At 45.0% G+C, this 21,852-nt stretch overlaps 1 protein-coding gene across 2 annotated transcripts in view; it reads left to right on the top strand.

Annotated features, from left to right (window-relative positions):
* LOC126210148 (uncharacterized) overlaps positions 1 to 21,852 on the top strand; it is a 571,076-nt gene that overhangs the window by 202,200 nt on the left and 347,024 nt on the right. For both annotated transcript variants that reach the window (XM_049939299.1, XM_049939298.1), the window contains exons 2-3: positions 8,184 to 9,552; positions 17,273 to 17,438. In XM_049939299.1, coding sequence (XP_049795256.1) covers positions 9,440 to 9,552; positions 17,273 to 17,438 — 279 coding nt within the window. In that variant the 5' untranslated portion in view covers positions 8,184 to 9,439. The remainder of the gene's footprint in view (positions 1 to 8,183; positions 9,553 to 17,272; positions 17,439 to 21,852) is intronic.

The raw sequence follows: 21,852 nt of genomic DNA, 5'->3' as shown, positions 1-21,852 counted from the left end.
GGCTGCCTCCGCCGCTGTCACCCCTCTATTGAAGCCGGACATGTTTCGATTTCTCCACTTGGCACTCCAACATCTAGCGTCCACAGCTCCGCTCAGTATCTCCAAATGACAAAATATAAACTCAAATAGCGACACTGAACTACGAGTAAAAATCGACAATTGATAAATAAACCCGTAGCATCGGGAATACCAACATGCAAAACGAAAATGCTAAGAACTTATGCATGTATTAAAAAATAGATGTATAAAAACACACATGTTTTCGAATGCAACGTAGTGGTAAAATTTCAAAGGAATCAGTACACAACTTTCGGAGATTTACTGTTTCGTTCTAGTGAACCTTTATATTTTTATTAATTACCCCTATAATTATGACATATATATTTATGTATTACATGTGGCACTCTAGTATTTATACAGAAACACGCGGGTATTCGAATGCCGTGGTAAGTCAGAATTTGAAAGCATTCGGTGAATAAATTTCGGAGATACAAGATTTTGAACACACCTACGTTTACATCTTAATATGGATAGATGTAAAGGTTCGTGTGTACAAAATTGTAAATCTCCGAAATTTCTTCAACGAATGCTTTGAAATTTTGACACGTCATTCGAATACACCCGTGCTTTTATATGCCTACTTCTGCGCCATATGGTTTGTGTACAAGGCATCAGGGAATGACTTCCATGGTACTAGAGCTAGCTGTAGAGGGAAAAAACTGTATACATAAACTGGAATATATAAAGCACGAGTTGAGGACGTCGGTAGTAAGTGCTACTCAGAGATGAAGAAGTTGACCCAGGAGAGGAATTTGTGCCGGGTCGCATCAAACCAGTCTGAAGGCTGATGACTCAAAAAAAAAAAAACACAAACACAAACACAGTGTGTGCTATTATATAAAACGAATATTGTTGATCAGTAAAGTTTTGGCAGTTTATTTATATACTTTGGAACATATAAACAACAAATAAGTACGAATACTATAAGGTTAACTCAAAACCGCCTCCCATCCAACGCAAGTTCACTTAACGCCACTTTTCATAAAAATGGACAAAATTTTGAGGCTACACCTACAGTGTAGCTAAAAATGTTTGCTTTCCAAGTACAAAGAATGTCGTATGATAAAATAATTATTGTAAGGTGCTTACGCCGCCAGATGGAGTCGTCCAAGCCAAGACAGCCTGTATAGCCTTGAAGAGCCGATAATACAGACACGGCGCATCATTAAGTTTTGATGGTGAATAGACGATGACTAGAAACATACATTGTTGATCTCTGACCCTTGCATTATCCCGAAACCATTGTCATGTGTTCACTAAGACAGTTAAAACTACATTTATGACTATGACCGAATATTATGTTTATATTTTGTGTGCATAATTGAACTTCTGGCTCTTGGGCGGATGATATCGGAAAAAGTTTGAAGGTTCCCCGAGAACTTTATCATAAGATCATATGGAAAAAATTTCGACGATCTGCCATGAATGAAGACTGCAGAAGTGGCTGTCGTCATAACTGGTATTTTTCGTACACAAAGTAGTGGTTCTTCGATATTTTCATAGAAACAGCTCATGAACAAATTGTGCTTCTATAAGTGTTCCACATGTAATGCAAAAGAACCGACCGATTTGCTCAGTTGCGCTGGGCTGCGGGAACTGAGTTATGTTTAAATTTCGACCCTGTACTGTAAGGATAGCTACAGTACACACGTTCTTCCGGTAGGTATATAAATGTTTGCTATCCCAATGGCTGTCCACAACGCTTGATAGCGTATCTCCGTGATGCTGTCAGTTTCTCTTCATTAAGAGGTATAATATTACGTTAAAAGCTTAACAAAGACAGGTACGTACTACAGCTAGAAATTGTACCGCTTGAGGCAGCATAACGCGTGGCGCACAAATTAACCAGACTATATTCATCCACTATTTGAGAATGTTAGCACACAGCGACTTGCAACGAACTTGACACATAGTTTCAGACCTTTTCGAAACTTTCTTATCCTTGACAGCCCCCCACAAAATAATGAAAGGATAAGCTTTATCTCTTATTACATTTTCGCTGTTCATGCAGTAGAAATTCAGCATCAGGCTGGACGTTTCAATTTATTACTTCATTACTGCTTACTCTACTCGCAACACATTCTGCAGACACTATCCACATACGCTATTAAATGTACGTGCAAAATTATATCATTGTACGGCACGACGTTCGGGAAAAACTGCGTCGTAAAGATTGATATGCTTGAAAAATTAGCTTTTCTTGAAGCGCAGGACAAATTCCCCAAAATATACCCACCTAATGTTTTATAACGACAGCATTTAGCGACTTCCAACAAATGTTAAACGTGAACTCAAACCTCGTCTGAACTTTTTCTCGCTTACAGCGCCACAAAATAATCAAAGGGAAACTATGATCAAGCCAAAAATAAACGGTTTGACATTACGCACTATTTCCCAAAAAATGTCTTACAACTACGAGTATACATTGGGGCCCATATATTTATAGGGAGGGAGCTGGAACTGCGACCACACAGTATTTTTAATATTTTGGAAGATGAATGGCGACTTGTAAATAGCCATAAAAGAGTAACAGTTCTGCCACTTTGAAAAACCTGCACATTAACGAATTTAAAATGACTTTCTGGAATGAAAAACTCCTGGCTACATTAAATTTTAGCCTTTCCCTGAGAGTGGGTGGGGGAGGGAGGGGAGGGGAGGGGGGAGAGTGAGAGTGAGAGAGTGGGATGGTTCGCAGACCCCCTTGCCCCCGGGTATGTATGCCCTTGCAACTATCCATACTATAAATTAAAGTCACACGCCATATTATTTTATCTGAATGTGAAGGCTAATCTCAGGAATTACTGTATGGTTTTTGATCTGATTCAGCTGCCACTACCTAAATACAATCCCTTCAAAAACCATGCACGACATTTTCATATTCTCCCGCTTGCTACGGGCAAACTATTGTTCCTGCAGAAACAAATTAAAAGGACCTTTATGTTTTGTATTGGGATATGTTTTCGTTGGAGCCTATGGTGTTCGAATTATTCAAGAAAATCGCGTTTTGTGGTAACTTTTTTACTCATTCTTGAATAATTCGAAAACTACAGCCCCTTCCTGTAGCGAAGAAGAGAATATCAAAAGGTTCCTCATGGTATTTGAAGGGGTTGCAGGTTGCCTAAAACCCATAGGTAGGGTCAGCTGAAACAGCCTGTAGATGATGATGCTGATGTTAGTTTGTGGGGCGCTCAAATGCGCGGTCATCAGCGCCTGTACAAAGTCCCAATTTTTACATAGTCTAATTTCTTTTACACAGTCCAATCTAGGCACTGTCACGATTGATGATGATGATGATGATGATTATGAAATGAGGACAAGACAAACAGCCAGTCCCCAGGCAGAGAAAATCCCCAATCCGGCCGGGAATCGAACCCGGGTATCAGCCTGCAGATAGGCAGACCCACGGGAGGCTTAGTGTGTATAATGTACGAATATTTCATGCAAATTAGCTCAGTTGTGATCAATTAAAGTTTCCTGCCTCGTTTTTCTGGCTGTATGTGAAGGTTAAGCTCAGAAACTGCTCCAGGGATTCTGATACGGTTGTCACTAAGAGACTGATTCACGAGGAGCTCTGTGTACATAATGTATTACCACTATTGTCCTACATAGCAAACCATCCGCCCGTAGATACTTGTGCTACCAGAGCGAAGTAGGGCGGATTGCCAGTGAACATATAAAGGGAATATCAATTTTTTTCTTTACCACTTTTTGTTTTGGCATTTTCATTAGTCTGTGGGTGAATAATCCAAAACTATTAAAACCATCGTAATTAAGAGGTTGGCGGTTTCAATTATAAACGTTTTGCATGTTTAATGTCAAATGCACAGGTTAGCCAGAACGTTATGACCACCTACCTAACAGAGGCATCTAAGCATGGAAGCAATGATGTCTTGGTAGGTCGGTAGAGGGAGTTGGAACCATATCTGTACACACAAATCACCTAATTCCCGTCAATTGCGGGGAGGGGACGACGCGACATTCAATCACATCCCAAATGTATTCTACCGGGTTCAAATCTGGCGAGTTGGTGGGCCAGCACATCAACTAGAACTCGCCACTGTGTCCCTCGAACCACTCCATCACACTCCCGCCTCTTGACATGGCGCATTATCTTAATGAAAAGCGTCACAACTGTCAGGAAACGCCGGCCGCTATGGCCGAGCGGTTCTAGGCGTTTCAGTCCGGAACCGCTCTGCTGATACGGTCGCAGGTTCGAATCCTGTGATGTCCTTAGGTTAGTTAGGTTTAAGTAGTTCTAAGTCTAGGGGACTGATGACAGATGTTGTCCCAAAGTGCTTAGAGCCATTTGAACCATTTGTCAGGAAACATGGTCGTCATGAAGGGGTGTACGCGATCTGCAACCAGGGTACGGTACTCCTTGGCCGTCATGGTGCCATGCAGGAGTTCCACCGACCGCAGGAATGCCGACCCGAATGTTCCGCAGAGCATACTGCAGCCTCCGCCAGCTTGTATCTGACCCGCTGTGCAGTTGTCAAGAAGCTGTTCCCATGGAAGACTGCGGATTCGCACCCTCCTATCGGCATGATGAAGAAGGTATCGGGATTCATCAGAGCATCCAACGCTCTGCTACTGTCGTAGTGTAACGATGTATAGTTTTGTATAAATGATTTTCTTTTGACATATGACCATGTGCAGACTTCGTCACCTACGTCAGTTACAACACACTTCAAAATTATTTAAATTCTTTTTAAATTGTCTCTGAATGGTTCTTGAACAAACTGTAACTAAAACATCATCATTTGAGTAGTATGCGCAGAATTACGTCACTCAGTCCAATTGGTTTGCGTAAATTTTTTCAATTTAATGTCGTTTGTTTCTTCTCAGAAATTATATTAATGCAAAAAAATGGTTCAAATGGCTCTGAGCACTATGGGACTCAACATCTTAGGTCATAAGTCCCCTAGAACTTAGAACTACTTAAACCTAACTAACCTAAGGACATCACACACACCCATGCCCGAGGCAGGATTCGAACCTGCGACCGTCGCAGTCCCGCGGTTCCGGACTGCAGCGCCAGAACCGCTAGACCACCGCGGCCGGCGAATATTAATGCAAGTGATCTGCTTTAATAAATATTAGAACCAGATTGAATAAACTTTCGAGATTCAAACTCGTGATGAACGTTGTCAAAATTTAATAATCTTGTCAAATAAATTCCGTAACATAATTCTTCATAAATAAATTCTCGGAACACGTATTTAAACTTTTGAAGCATCCACTAGTTTATTATCTTCCTACATATAGACGTGAACCTGAGCCTTGACAAAACAGAACTGAACATTTACAACATGATTAAACTTTCTATGACGTCATTGTTGTAGAAATATTACAAATTCTTAATTTTCAATTTTTAGAAGCACGACGCAACAACTCGGTTTCAGGATCTTCTGTTGCTCTTTGGATGTCGACCCGCGACGTATAGTGGCCAGCAATTTTCTCTCTGGTCCCGGCAGCGAAGATGCTGTCTCCGTTCGTTGCGCCGCCCTCTCCGTACATGAAACATAAAAAATAAATACAAAACTTTAGACAATTCACAACCATTACAAATATTACAAAAATACATAAACAAAAAACTAAATTAGACTTATATTCACCTGCAAACTGGGCTGACACTGGTGGATGGGTGACGCTTCAATTTCGCGTCCCACTACACAGTGCCCATGGTCACGTGCCCATATCAGTCTTAGTTGCCGATTTCGTGGTGTTAACATTGGCATATGGAAGGGTCGTCTGCTGTGGTGGCTCATCGTTAGGAGTGTTCGGCGCGCTGTGTGTTCAGACACACTGGTACTCTGCCTAACTGTAAGGTCTGATGTTAATTCCGCCACGGTTTTCCGCCTGTCCTTTTTACCAGTCCGCCTAGCCTACGACGCCTGCCGTCTGAAATGAGTTGTGGCCGCCCAGCACCACGTTGCCTGGTTGTGGTTTCACGTTGGTTTCGCCATGTCTTGAAGATACTCACAACAGCACTCCTCGAATACCAAGTCGTGCAATTTCCGAAATGCTAGTGCTCAGCCGCCGGGCCATCACAATCTGCTCTCCGTCCAAGATCGCGCGCCTTCCCCATTGTACACACGGACAGCACGCTCACACGCTCACTGTTGTTCCACGCAGAGTGCACGTGTCTGACTAGCGGTCACTGCTCGACACGTGTCGCGGATAACGACTGGACGGGTTTATGTCGATAGCAGGTCGGTCATCATAATGTTCTGGCTGATCAGTGTATTTAACAGGTTAACACATTTGTAATTAGACACCTGATATTTTAAAGAAAAAGGGATTTTGGGGAGGGGTAAGAGGTCGTTACTCAACAGTCCTGTTGTGACGTCCCCTCTCCCCTTTTGCTGTCGCTGTTGATGTTGAGCCGCTACTGCTACAGCTCGGTCGGTGGAATAGAGACGCGACGCGCAGTGATGGTTGTCCCTGTCGGATAACGTGGAGCAGCACCTGAAAATCTCTAAAGAAAATTGCTCCTCGCGTAATGTATGAAAGTTCGTTTGGGAGTCCGCACAGTCTTCTCAGCGATGCGAGCTGCTGATTTTAATTGTCTATTATGGTTTTATGATAATTTGTTGTGCCCGGTTAGTTATTTATTGCAGTATTGAGTGAATCATTAATCACCGGCGTCGTTTCACGCCACTGAAGCGAGAAAAAATTCATTTTCGGTTCAGTAGTTGTTACGTTGCTAGGCAGAATTGTTCACTAAGCAAATCCGGAGATAATCTATAATGCTCTCTTGCTTTCGTGCGTTGTGATATTATTTCGGCAAAACACTCCCTTTCAATGCCCGATGCTAATCAAGCCACTCTTTCAATTAAAATGTTCACAGTTAATTAATTTTGATCATCAACTATCACACAGTTCAATTAATGTTGGAGCCAACACGTGAGATTTCCATTACTGACGAACAATTTTATTGTTCCTTCTTAGCAATTAGTTTATAATCATCACACCACACGCACACCGATGAACCAGATCAATTACGATTCTTTTCAGTTCGGTGATCGTGACAATTACGACAAATTTTACAATCGGCGTATTTGTATTATCTTCGTGTGTTCGTATAAATGTTTCCTACTCCAGGCTAGTCAGGTATTGCAGTCTTCGATACTATGTCCATTCTTCGTTGTAACTGTCCACTTTGGTGAAGGTTGAGTCCAACAATAATATCTCCAATAATCAAAGTTCATTAACTCATCGTACATTATCAAAATATCACTTCAGTTCAAGTTCTCAAGTCAGAATAACTGAGAACAAAGTCCGAGCATCTCCGTCACACAATATTACTTTTTTTTAAATACAAAATATGTCGTAGCGTTCCGTTTGTAGTACTATAAACGGTGATCTCTCTCGACTTGGTAGCAAGGAAGCTAGCAAGCGACTAACTTTTCCATGATCGAGCATTGTAGACGCATTGAATTTCCGTTTAGCTGCGTTTACAACTCTCTTTCACAATAAATGTTATCTCTGACCGACATATTACTTTGGACTTAATTTGCGCCGTATTGATTTGCAGTTATTACTAAGATGTTTGATAGCTAATTAAAAGAAATTTTCTTTCTTTCTAGCTTTCTTTCATGTCATAGTAATTATTGAAATTGGTGTTCATCAAACCTTTAAGGTGTTCTATTATTGTCAAAGTTGTCGTACCTGTCAGGATAACACTGTCCCCTACTTTAAATTATCATGACATTCTTATTTGGGTCTTCGGGTTTCTTGGGGTGTTACACTGTGTAATGTGATGTTTCGAATTTCTTGCTTCTGTTAATTGCTCTACGTACTCTCCCTTTTGTAAAAACCATTCTAAAGACCGATATAAACAACAGGCCTGCTACTCACCTTCATCGGATATATATCCAACAGCGAATCTTACAGGCCGTTTGAAGCTCTGCTGCTGCAGTTTACAACGAAAATTTTATGTGACCTTGCTACTGTCCGCCTTAGACTGTGGTGGTACCAGGGTTTTACCTGTACCCTTCCCATTATTTCCTGGCATATTCGTTGGCAGGTGTGTATGTGTATGTGACCTCTGCAATTATCCTCCCACCTACTATAGATTTGGTAAGTCTTGTGGATGACAGCTACCCTCTCTTTTGTTGCAGGATGAGAAGCAGCAGATGGAGCAAGAGGAAGCAGTTCTAGACGAATCGGCCGACAGGAACGTCGGCTCCTGAAGAGACATCCCACTGCCTTCCCGAAACGTTTCCGATCTGAAGCGCATTCATCGATCGTCGTACATAAACAGTAGTGTTGGACCATTTGCTAGCAGTAGTGGTAGTTCTGTCACAGCTCAACCTCCATCTAACAGGCCTCTCCATCTGAGGTTTACATTTGCGCCTAACATCCTGGGGAAGACATACTGGCTTTGAAAAGACAGATGTGAATACAAAAATACAGGAAGTGGTGTTTTTCAGATAAGATAAAGCTGCCTGTTACTGCCTTTACAAGAATATTCACTGTGCACAATCATTTGCCATCTGCTTGTTTTCCAGTTATCAGTTATTCAGAAAATACGGAGCAGTACAGAGAAAGTTCTGATGCACTGGTCAAAGAGGATCTGAAAATTCACTAGGCCTCATCTGATTTAGTGACCACCAAAAGCACTTCAGACTCTCCTGGAAGAGTGTCTGTTGTTAATATAGCACTAGAGCGTAGTGCTCGCAGGTGGCTGATACCGTGCTCCACGTTCCTCCCATCCCACGGCATATTAGGAAGTAGGGAAAGAGTCTGGTGAATTTCTTCTCGAGAAGTCTCCCGTTCATCCTCTGCCCAGTTGCACGACTGCACGAGTGGTGAGCAGTAAGGAGAAGATTTATTGTGCCAAAAGTGCCCAGCTGTATAGAGAGATTGGCCTGAGTAGATTCGAGCACGACACAGTAGTTTTGGCAACAGGTGAATCTGCGGCAGACGAGTAACTTGGCCTGTTGGGATCCTGCCAGTTCATCAGTGGTCTGGTTGTTGGTTAGCCCAGTAATCTGGTGACCAGCTGGAAGCTCCAGGTTGACTGATTCTCCAGTGATCTGGTGACCTCCTGGAACCTCCAAGTGAATGCTTGGCCAGTAATCTGCTGGAAGCCCTAGGCTGCTGGTTAGCGCAGTACTTTGGTGGCCTGCTGGCAGTTCCAGACAGTCGTCTCCCCAGTGCTCTTGTCGGCCTGAGACTCCCGCCTCCAGCCCGGTCCTCCAGTGGATGAGCGTCCAGTCTGGCTGACCCCCCCGAGGCTCGCCAGGCGCATCAGCAGAGCGTGCGACGCAAGACCCGGCGGACTTCGCTGCTGGGATCTCTGGGCTTCGCCCGCCACCAGGGGCCCTCTGCTTCTTCCTCGGCAGCCGTCTCGTCCTTCCAGCAAGTGAGCGGCATGTACCGCACGGTGCGCCACGGAGAGAACTCGCTGCAGTACACAATCCTGCCACAGCAGGATGACCTTGGTAATTCCGGCGCGGCCTCCGGTGCTGGACCAGCCGGTCGAAGGTAAGTCTACAAGTTTACCATATGAAGATTCCTGGCAGATTAAAACTGTGTGCCGGAATGAGACTCGAACTAGGGACCTTGGCCAACTAGGGACCTTGGCCCCAGTTAGAGTCTCGGTCCAGCACACAGTTTTAATCTTCTAGGAGGTTACATATCGGCGCACACTCTGCTGCAGAGTGAAAATTTCATTCTGGAAACATCCCCCCAGGCTGTGGCAATATCCTTTCTTCCAGGAATGCTAGTTCTGTAAGGTCTGGAGGCGAGCTTCTGTGAAGTATGGAAGGTAGGATAGGAGGCGCTAGTGGAATTAAACCTGTAAGGACGGGTCGTGAGTCGTGATTGGGTAGCTCGGTTGGTAAAGCACCTGCGCGCAAGGCAAAGGTCCCGAGTTCGAGTCTCGGTCCGGCATACAGTTTTAATCTGCTACATTTCATATCAGCGCACACTCCGCTGCAGAGTGAATACTTCATTCTGAAGTTTACCATATCTCCTGAATCGTTCACACGCAGATCCCCTTCAAAACTTGAAGTATCGCGATTTGTATGCGAAACGCCGAAGTCGCTCCGAAACTTCGTCCTGAATTCACCGTTTCTCACGACAAATACTTTATTAACGTGCCTACACTGCCAAATTGAGATGATACCTGCTTCGTACAAACACCTCCCGCCCCCACCCCCTTTACTTCGTAACCACACTCTCGCGTCTTGGCTTCCCCCCCCCCCCCTCCCCGTATGGGTCTGCAACCGACACTGCCGTGATTCATCAAACTTCTTCATGGGAAGATCCGCCGTTTTTTCCTATTATGAACTCAGAAAATACGTAGCATTTCTTGTTCTTCCATAAGTGGCGATATTAATAATACCCATTAGCGTCGTCTAATTTTGAGCGTAATTAACGTGAAAACATTTACATTTATTCTAATAGCAATCTGTTAATACTTGTGAATGCTACTGTGTTTAAATTCTGTTAATAATGAAGCTTCCCAAAGGTAATGAAATATGGTAATTTTGACAGCCTACAGGTAGTTAAACATGTGACTAATATGAGTGAATATCGGAGATTAATCTGTTGGCTCACCGCTGAGCGTCGTATCAGTTTATTAAGTTCAATAAGTTTCAGGGTATAGTAATGAAATATGTTATTTTTTTATTTACCCTGTCACTGGAACGAGTGATAGCGTTAGACAGCTCCAATATTTCCATCTCAACTTTATCATAAATTTACCGTTTTTACCTCCGTCGTGAAGTATCACACCTGATGTGATCAATATATAATTCCACCATTCCATTTTACACCATTTTTTAATTCGCACAGCTCACATGGTTCTGAAAGGCTTGGTTTTTCTCATCCACAGATAAAGATAGCACACTTTCTAGGGTGATGTAAGATACCCTCTCTCCAAGAACGTGTAAATGTCGGGAAGCCGCCAATCTTTCGTAAATCAGAAAACCACCACGTCATCGCTGACACACTGCATATACATATCGCCACGTCGTCTGACGAAAACCTCGCCTTGTTACGTCACACAGTCCTCGCTTAGTGCAGTCAGATGTGTTTGTAAGAACACTGATGGTGTGTGTAGTTCCCTGTGTTTTTGTTCGATCTAAACTCAGACCGCTGTCATATGCGGAAGCATCCAGTCACACATAAACCCACAATAACTCTCGTTCAAGACTTTGTCATGAGCTGTTAATGTTGTCTCACTAGAATGTACGGTTTTCTCCAGGGTCCCCTCACAAAGTGACGTAGCTGTCGCTCTTTACATATCCTTTCAGGTGCAATTACATTCTGACATTACTAAATCACTCGGCCTGCCGTTCTAGTCGCCAAAAGTTATTTATTTGCCACCCTAACACCGTCTCCAGGAAGGAGCCCACAAGTTTCTTCAGGTAAGTAGTATTCGGCTAAGTGACTCTTACAGACAGAGAGCAGTATGTCGTCCTGAATGAGGAGACTTAAACAGAAACACGCGTAACTTTCGGTGTGCGCCAGGGCAGCGTAGTAAGTCCGCTGCTTTTTACGATTTACATAAACGATCTGGTTGATGTTATTGACAGGGGCATTATACTGTTTGCCGATGATGCTGTAGTCTACAGGAAGTTGTGAGCAAATCAACTAGGATTTGCAGAAGATAAATGCGTGGTGTAATGACTGGCAGTTATCTCTCAATATTAGTAAGTGTAACCTATTACGTATAAGAAGGCGAAAATCCCCATTAATGTACGAGTAGAAAATAAATGCCTAGTCTTTGGAAGCGGTAGCATCCGTCAACTGTCTGGGCGTGATTGTTCGAAATGATCTCAAATGGAATGATCAGATTACACAAGTAACGGCAAGGCGAATTCTAGATTGCGGTTTATTGATAGATTCCTGAAGCGATGCAGTCCTTCAACAAAGGAAATTGCTTACAATACGTTAGTTCGTCCAGTCTTAGAGTATCGTTCGCCTGTATGGGACCCTTACCACTTGAGTCTGAGCCATGAGATTGAGAAGGTCCGAAGAAGAGCGGCAAGATTCGTGACTGGTGCATTTAGCCATCACGAGAGCATTACAAATCTCATAGAAGTTTGAAGTGGGACACACTTGCAGATAGACGGCGCGCTAAACGGAAGGGGCAGCTCACTAAATTACGAAATCCGATCTTCGCCGAGGATGTAGAGCATATATTATTACCACCAACTTTCAAATCGCGCAATGATCACCATTCAAAGATAAGGGAAATAAGAGCTCGTCCTGAGGCGTTCAGACAGTCGTTTTTCCCTCTCGCGATCCGCGAGTGATACGGAAGGGAGGGGGGGGGGGGGAGGGAATATGACTTTGGCGTGAACTGTGCCTTCCTCCACACACCGCTTGGTGGCTAGTGGAGTATATATGTAGATGTAGATGTTAATGGTAAGTTCCCATTAAGCTACCAAACAGTGGGCATGTTGATTATTAGGATTCACCCAGTGTACCAAACAGTTCTGCAGATCTTCTGCGGGATTAGGATCGACTGATTTAGCCGGTCAGTCAAAGCCCAATAGAGTGGCTGGGAGGACCGACTGAGGTGAAGTGCCAAGGATCTAGTCATTAAACAAATGGAGGAGGAAATACTAGCATTACTTTTGTCCCCAATGACTGCATGGACAGATAAGGCGATGCTAGATGCACTGGCTATGAAAGAATAACTCAAGTATTCTCAGGTCCACGGTAGTCATTTCCCTTCCCCATGCAACATGGACTGCAGTGAATGGTTCCTAAATCACTGTGTGTGTCATATTCTGGCAAGGTGACATCAGCTTAAATAAAGTCAAAACTGGGAGCATTTCCTCCTTTTGTGTCTGACTGTCTGCCACGAATGTACGTTTGTAGCTCTGTGAACATGGTTGTTGTCATCTGGGCAGATGGGAGTGTGTACAGCAACCTTGTTATGGATATGTAAAAGATAGGCCTACTGTTGTTCACTGAGAATGTTGAAAGGAAGATCCTGTTTCATGTTTGCGTAACCTGAGTGATAGACACAATTCGTTAAATGAATAACACCGCGAAACATCACAGCACCATCACCGCTCTCAACCACCCTGTCCACACACGCCGTAGATTAAATGAATCACAGCACCTTTAGTACCCTCGACACTTTGCATTCTTTTAAAGAGGGAGAGTCGCTACTCGTCGGACCACACTGCGGAGCTCCAGCATGCTACTGTCCGTTTCCCGTATCGTTTGGTGCATTCACGACCTGTACCTTTATGTGTGGTTCTGAGCAATGGCGCTTTGCTAGGTATTCGACTGTAAATGTCCGTGACATTCAGTTCAACTCAAAGTGTTCGCTCGGTTGAGGTGGACTTGCATTCACTGACAGCGGCAAATCCTGATACTCCGGTTCGGGTTGGTTAGTATCTGTTTACGACCACCTTTCTTACACTGTGTTAAGTGGCTGCATGTGGTACGCCATCCCTTGCAGACACATTGGACAGTCCGAATTAACACTCCAACGAATGGGGCAACTTCGTTCACGGTGTGGTAATCAGCTCGTTCGAACACTACATATTCGCGTCGAACCACTTTACTGCACTGATCCATACAGTTAACTGGCTCCTGAACACCACTACACTGCCTTTGCTTAGGCCAGCGGTGCAGAACCATATATCTATGCGCTACCGCTCAACAGTGCTGAACAGCGACGAGTGTTGTCTTTTAAGGAGTAACTTAACTTTTTGTCCTGTGTGCTTATATATAATATACACTTAAGAGCCAAAGAAACTGGTGCTCCTCGTAACATCGTATAGGGCCCCCGCGAGCACGCAGAAGTGCTGCAACACAGCGTGGCATGGACTCGACTAATCTCTGAAGTAGTGCCGGGAGGAATTGACACCATGAATGCTACAGGGCTGTCCATAACTCCGTAGGAGTACGAGGGGGTGGAGATCTTCTGAACATGACGTTCCAAGGCATCCAAGATATGGTCAATGATGTTCATGTCTGGAGAGGTTGGTGGCCAGCGGAAGTGTATAAACTCAGAAGTGTTCCTTGGGCCACTCTGTAGCACTTCTGGACGTGTGGGGTATTGTCTTGCTGGAATTGTCCGTCGGAATACACAAGGGACATGAATTTCTTGATGCAATAATTTACCAACAGCCGTATATATTGTAGAAGTTTATTTTATGAACTTCTTATGTGCTACCATTTTCGACATTACATTGTTGCTATCTTCAGGCCCCACATGTCATAGTCGTAAAAACGCTATACACGGGAGGAGCCATATAACTGGATCCGTGAATCAAATCGTTATGCAACAGCTCTTGCTGGCATGTCTTTGACAGAGAACTGTAACAGGTCAGGTGTATCGGGGCGTCATTTTGCACCAGTATGTCCGCCTTTTCAGGGGTGCAGTGGGTCCCACCTTCCTCCTGAGGGATGATAACGCACGGCTCCACCCAGCTGCCATCGTAGAGGAGTACCTTGAAACGATATCAGGTGAATGGAGTGGCCTGCCTGTTCTCGAGACCTAAACCCCATCGAGCACATCTGGGATGCTCTAGGTCGACGTATCGCTGCATGTCTTCAAACCCATAGGACACTTCAGGAGCTCTGGCAGGCACTCGTGCAAGAATGGGAGGCTATACCCTAGTAGCTGCTCGACCACCTGATTCAGAGTATGTCAACCCGCCCGTTGTGCGGCCTGTGTACGTGTGTATGGTGATTATATACCATATTGATGTCGGGTTACATGCGCAGGAAACGGCGGAGTTTTGTAGCACATGTGTTTCGGGACGATTTTCGCAACTTATCACCTATACCGTGGACTTTCTAACAACCCTACCACAACAAAGGTCAAAATTTTATAGCGATTGTGGTGTTGCTCACGCTGCTAAATACTGCATTTTCGGGCAACAACAGTCATACTATGTGGCAGGTGTCATTAGAGCACAGTTAATAGTCATTTCATGTAATAATGAAAAAACTAGGCACTCATCTTTTCGTGTTTCCCACGCTGGTCTCGTCGTAAAACCGTGTCTCAATCGTTGAAAATCTAGGTGGATATGATCCCAAGCTCGGATGCAGAAAGGCCTAGATTTTATTCTGCTTCATTCAAAAGTTTTGTAGATGCGCTTCTCAAAGCATTCTTGGAGATTACACTTTTGCTGGACAATCGTGATGTAAAAAAATAATCAGCACTCCGAAATTAAGTTACACTTCCTTTTAATTGCTTTTATTGCAATATCACGTAAACACAAAACATCACTTCACAATACAAAACATACTTGAAAACATCTCTCTCACAGTCACTGTTAAAGTTCGCATTTTATAAGCTGACTACGCTATGCGTCTTTCCAACATGACGTCCAACACTTGACTTTCTCAAGGTCCGACTCTCTAACAACTCAACAACTAACTGATAATCGCTTACGCGCCCAAAAATCAGAGTTACAAGTACGCCAAAGATCATAGCGACAAAAGAAAGAATACACATAAGAATAATATCATTGCAATATAAACATATCGATGTATCACAAATGAAATCAAATGTGAATGTTGTCTCAGAAATACACTCCTGGAAATTGAAATAAGAACACCGTGAATTCATTGTCCCAGGAAGGGGAAACTTTATTGACACATTCCTGGGGTCAGATTCATCACATGATCACACTGACAGAACCACAGGCACATAGACACAGGCAACAGAGCATGCACAATGTCGGCACTAGTACAGTGTATATCCACCTTTCGCAGCAATGCAGGCTGCTATTCTCCCATGGAGACGATCGTAGAGATGCTGGATGTAGTCCTGTGGAACGGCTTGCCATGCCATTTCCACCTGGCGCCTCAGTTGGACCAGCGTTCGTGCTGGACGTGCAGACCGCGTGAGACGACGCTTCATCCAGTCCCAAACATGCTCAATGGGGGACAGATCCGGAGATCTTGCTGGCCAGGGTAGTTGACTTACACCTTCTAGAGCACGTTGGGTGGCACGGGATACATGCGGACGTGCATTGTCCTGTTGGAACAGCAAGTTCCCTTGCCGGTCTAGGAATGGTAGAACGATGGGTTCGATGACGGTTTGGATGTACCGTGCACTATTCAGTGTCCCCTCGACGATCACCAGTGGTGTACGGCCAGTGTATGAGATCGCTCCCCACACCATGATGCCGGGTGTTGGCCCTGTGTGCCTCGGTCGTATGCAGTCCTGATTGTGGCGCTCGCCTGCACGGCGCCAAACACGCATACGACCATCATTGGCACCAAGGCAGAAGCGACTCTCATCGCTGAAGACGACACGTCTCCATTCGTCCCTCCATTCACGCCTGTCGCGACACCACTGGAGGCGGGCTGCACGATGTTGGGGCGTGAGCGGAAGACGGCCTAACGGTGTGCGGGACCGTAGCCCAGCTTCATGGAGACGGTTGCGAATGGTCCTCGCCGATACCCCAGGAGCAACAGTGTCCCTAATTTGCTGGGAAGTGGCGGTGCGGTCCCCTACGGCACTGCGTAGGATCCTACGGTCTTGGCGTGCATCCGTGCGTCGCTGCGGTCCGGTCCCAGGTCGACGGGCACGTGCACCTTCCGCCGACCACTGGCGACAACATCGATGTACTGTGGAGACCTCACGCCCCACGTGTTGAGCAATTCGGCGGTACGTCCACCCGGCCTCCCGCATGCCCACTATACGCCCTCGCTCAAAGTCCGTCAACTGCACATACGGTTCACGTCCACGCTGTCGCGGCATGCTACCAGTGTTAAAGACTGCGATGGAGCTCCGTATGCCACGGCAAACTGGCTGACACTGACGGCGGCGGTGCACAAATGCTGCGCAGCTAGCGCCATTCGACGGCCAACACCGCGGGTCCTGGTGTGTCCGCTGTGTCGTGCGTGTGATCATTGCTTGTACAGCCCTCTCGCAGTGTCCGGAGCAAGTATGGTGGGTCTGACACACCGGTGTCAATGTGTTCTTTTTTCCATTTCCAGGAGTGTATGTCAACTACTTTGCAGAAATACAGTAGAATATAGTTGGTATTCGAGAGGTTCAGGTGAGGTGGCGTAATGGTTGCGTAATTAAAGTACCATTACAACTTACAGATCTGTTTCGCTTGTGTTCCCTATGTGCCTATGCTATTAGCGCCAGTTTTGTGTAGTTCCACGTCGTGTGGCACCACATTCTGCAATTATCCTTAATTTATGAGCATGAGTGTAGCTTGGACGACGATCCGCAGACGGTGACACGGTGGGTGTCTGTTCGCAGGACGCGGAAGGCGGGCGGCGGGCGACTGAAGCTGGCGCTGGTGCTGGGCGTGGCGCTGGTGCTGGCGGCGGGCGCCGTCACGACGGCGGTGCTGGTGCCACTCATGATCCCCCGGCCGCACGGCGCCGCCCACCGGCCGCTCACCAGGCACCACCACCCGCCACAGGTAGCCGTCTCTCTGCATCCCTCCTCTGTGGCAAGTAGTGGAGTAGTCGCTGGTGTAGATACTATGCATCTACTGCAGTTCACGTACTAGAGAAAGCCCTTGCACAATATTAGTTTGCTTCGTTAATTGCCAGCTGAGAAACGTCCTCCTCCGAGCATATATATATACAGGGTGTTACAAAAAGGTACGGCCAAACTTCCAGGAAACATTCCTCACACACAAATAAAGAAAAGATGTTATGTCGACATGTGTCCAGAAACGCTTAATTTCCATGTTAGAGCTCATTTTAGTTTCGTCAGTATGTACTGTACTTCCTCGATTCACCGCCAGTTGGCCCAACTGAAGATTTCCAGAACGAAGGTGTCCCGACAGGAAGACATTCGAAGCACTTGATCGGCGTCTTAGGGAGCACGGAACATTCCAGCCTATGACTCGCGACTGGGGAAGTCCTAGAACGACGAGGACACCTGCAATGGACGAGGCAATAATGCGTGCAGTTGAACCCTAGTGTCAGCGTCAGAGAAGTTGCTGCTGTACAAGGTAACGTTGACCACGTCACTGTATGGAGAGTGCTACGGGAGAACCAGTTGTTTCCGTACCGTGTACAGCGTGTGCAGGCACTTTCAGCAGCTGATTGGCCTCCACGGGTACACTTCTGCGAATGGTTCATCCAACAATGTGTCAATCCTCATTTCAGTGCAAATGTTCTCTTTATGCATGAGGCTTCATTCCAACGTGATCAAATTTTCACAATCAACATATGTGGGCTGACGAGAATCCGCACGCAATTGTGCAATCACGTCATCAACACAGATTTTCTGTGAACGTTTGGGCAGACATTGTTGGTGATGTCTTGATTGGGCCCCATGTTCTTCCACCTACGCTCAATGGAGCACGTTATCACGATTTCATACGGGATACTCTACCTGTGCTCCTAGAACGTGTGCCTTTACAAGTACGACACAACATGTGGTTCATGCACGATGGAGCTCCTGCACATGTCAGTCGAAGTGTTCGTACGCTTCTCAACAAAAGATTCGGCGACCGATGGATTGGTAGAGGCAGGCCAATTTCATGGCCTCCACGCTCTCCTGACCTCAACCTTCTTGACTTTCATTTATGGGGGCATTTGAAAGCTCTTGTCTACGCAACCCCGGTATCAAATGTAGGGACTCTTTGTGCTCGTATTGTGGACGGCTGTGATACAATACGCCGTTGTCCAGGGCTGCATCAGTACATCAGGGATTCCATGCGACGGAGGGTGGATGCATGTATCCTCGCTAACGGAGTACATTTTGAACATTTCCTGTAACAAAGTGTTTGAAGTCACGCTGGTACGTTCTGTTGCTGTGTGTTTCCATTCCGTGATTAATGTGATTTGAAGAGAAGTAATAAAATGAGCTCTAACATGGAAAGTAAGCGTTTCCGGACACATGTCCACATAACACCTTTTCTTTATTTGTGTGTGAGGAATGTTTCCTGAACGTTTGGCCGTACCTTCCTGTAACACCCTGTATATGTGTGTGTGAACATGGTTTTCTTTCAAATACTCTTACAGAAAATTGGAGAACAAGCTGCCTTAACCCTCACTCCGATTTCCACCCATAAAGATTGCATGCAAACATATTCGCGACCTTATAACACAGAACATGCTAAGCCTTAATACTCAACATCTCCCTCTCCTGCAACTGTCTACATACCTCTCTCTCTCCCACTGTCTCTTTTTCCTCTGCTTGAATTACAGTGTATTCCACTGCCACTGTCTCCTCTCTTACGTACACTATCTCCGTTTGTTTTTCGTTCCTACTGCTACTATCTCTACCATACCACGACAACAGAAATACTTTCGGATGGTCCAACTTATTGTTTTCTCTATACCCACATGTTTAAAATTTCGGTCCAAAACATATCGTCCGTTACACCTTCGTGTGTTCGCTGGTGTGGGAAGGGTCAGATCTCTCCTCCCCCCCCCCTCCACAAGCCTATGTGTGGTCTCTATCCACCTCTCTTTTTCATCCCCATTGCCTCCTCTCCTGCTCCCACTGCTGCTATCTCCACCAATCTCTTTCTCCTTTACTGCCACTCTCTCTCACTGGCCATCACTATCTCCTCTCTCTTTCTCCCACTGCAATTGTCTTCATCTACCTCTCTTCCTCATCTTTTTCATTCCCATTGCCTCCTCTCCTGCTCCCACTGCTGCTATCTCCACCAATCTCTTTCTCCTTTACTGGCACTCTTCTCACTGGCCATCACTATCTCCTCTCTCTTTCTCCCACTGCAATTGTCTTCATCTACCTCTCTTCCTCATCTTTTTCATTCCCATTGCCTCCTCTCCTGCTACCACTGCTGCTATCTCCACCAATCTCTTTCTCCTTTACTGCCACTCTCTCTCTCACTGGCCATCACTATCTCCTCTCTCTTTCTTCCACTGCAATTGTCTTCATCCACCTCTCTTTCTCATCTTTTTCATTCCCATTGCCTCCTCTCTTCCTACCACTGCTGCTATCTCCACCAATCTCTTTCTCCTTTACTGCCACTCTCTCTCACTGGCCATCACTATCTCCCCTCTCTTTCTCCCACTGCAATTGTCTTCATTTACCTCTCTTCCTCATCTTTTTCATTCCCATTGCCTCCTCTCCTGCTCCCACTGCTGCTATCGCCACCAATCTCTTTCTCCTTTACTGCCACTCTCTCTCACTGGCCATCCCTATCTCCCCTCTCTTTCTCCCACTGCAGTTGTCTTCATCCACCTCTCTTTCTCTTCCCCTGCAAGTTTCTCTCTCCCACCTTGACTCTCTTCTTTCCTCCTCTCCCACTGACAGTATCTCTCGTTCAACACAAAAAGCGCGAATGCGTTCGTATGAGAGAGGCGAAATGAGAATGTAGGCCTCTGGTTCGCCATTTTTCTGTCAGAGTCTGTTAAAGTTAAGTACGTTCGCGTTCTTTGTACTCCAATAGGACCATTTCTCAGCTGGTTCCCTTCTTTTACCTGCCACAGCATGATGTGCAGCTTACACCTACATAAAACGAATTCTACAGGTAAGCAAAGCTTTCACAATTTTTTACATATTTAGATACATTTATACACCTTGAGATATGTAAACAACAAATAAGTACACATAATATAAGGTTACACAAAATCGTCTACCATTCAATGGAAATTCACTTTACACTCCTTTACTCTAGGATACACATTTTTAGCCAATACTTCCAGTACTACAAAAGATGTGGTGTTTTATGTGCATGTAAAAAGAATTTCGTATGACAAAATAATTTTTTTAAGGTGCTTACTGTGACAGGTGGCACCATCGAAGAATTTCCCGGTCAAGATAGCGTGCCTAGGCGTAACGCGCCCATTACACACAGACAACGTGTCAAAAGGTTTTCTTGGTGATAAAATACTGACCACAAACATAGTTTGCTAACACCAGGACCCTTGCTGTGACAACAAAACTGTGTGTGTACGCACCACATCATCTAACACTACATTTACGCCACAGACCTAATATTACGTTCAAATTTTACGTGCGTAAGCACGGTAACTTTGAACATCTGCATTCCAGTAACGCGTAATGAGATTAAAAAAAGAATTCACGGTTCCCCGAGAACATCATCTTGAGAACACTCAGTAAAAATTTCGACGATTTGCCATAAACAGAAATTATAAAAGCGGCCATGCCCACGATTGGTACTTTTGGAATCCAATGAAAAAGTTTTTCGTGTGTATCTTGGAAACGAATAAAGAGTTTAAAAAGCGGAAAAATGGCGGTCGTAGATAAATGTCTAAAGAATGTACAGTTACATTAAATTTGCTATCTAAGTTATTTAGGTAACTGCCGGCCACCATGCAAAAACTGGTAATAACCGGTTTTTGTAGTTTTTTTTGCAAATGTACGGTAACTTTGAACCTCTGTATCTCCCCGAGAGCATCACCTTAATATCATATCGTAAAAATTTCAACGATTTACCATGAATGGAAATCACAGAAGCGGCCATCCCCACAATTGGTACTTTTGTATCCAAAAATCATGTTTTTTGGGGGTTTTCTGGGGAACCACCCCATGAACAAACGTGGCTTTTACAGGCAGCCTAAGGCTTACTGTAGACGACACCTAATGCAGAAGAACCGACCAATTTTCTCGATTTGATGGAGGAAGGGTGCAATGTTTAAATTTTGACGCTGTGCTGTAACTACGCTATAATATGCCCGTTTTTCTGATAGGTATAGAAATGGTCGCTAGGTTAAGGGCTATCCAAAACACGTGACTCTTTATCTGTGTGATCACTGGACCCCGAGATATGACCCGTGAAAAATCGCAGTTTCGTGCGCAGTTTTTGGAACATGCGCTGTCGTGCGCGGACTCATTAATGTAGAAGGCCGTGTTGAGCTGAAAAGCAATCAATCTGAATTTTT

This window comes from Schistocerca nitens, chromosome 10 (assembly GCF_023898315.1).
Source record: "Schistocerca nitens isolate TAMUIC-IGC-003100 chromosome 10, iqSchNite1.1, whole genome shotgun sequence".
Lineage (NCBI taxonomy): Eukaryota > Metazoa > Arthropoda > Insecta > Orthoptera > Acrididae > Schistocerca > Schistocerca nitens.
The sequence above is the reverse complement of the archived record's forward strand: the minus strand, read 5'-3'. Positions and strand labels throughout refer to the sequence as shown.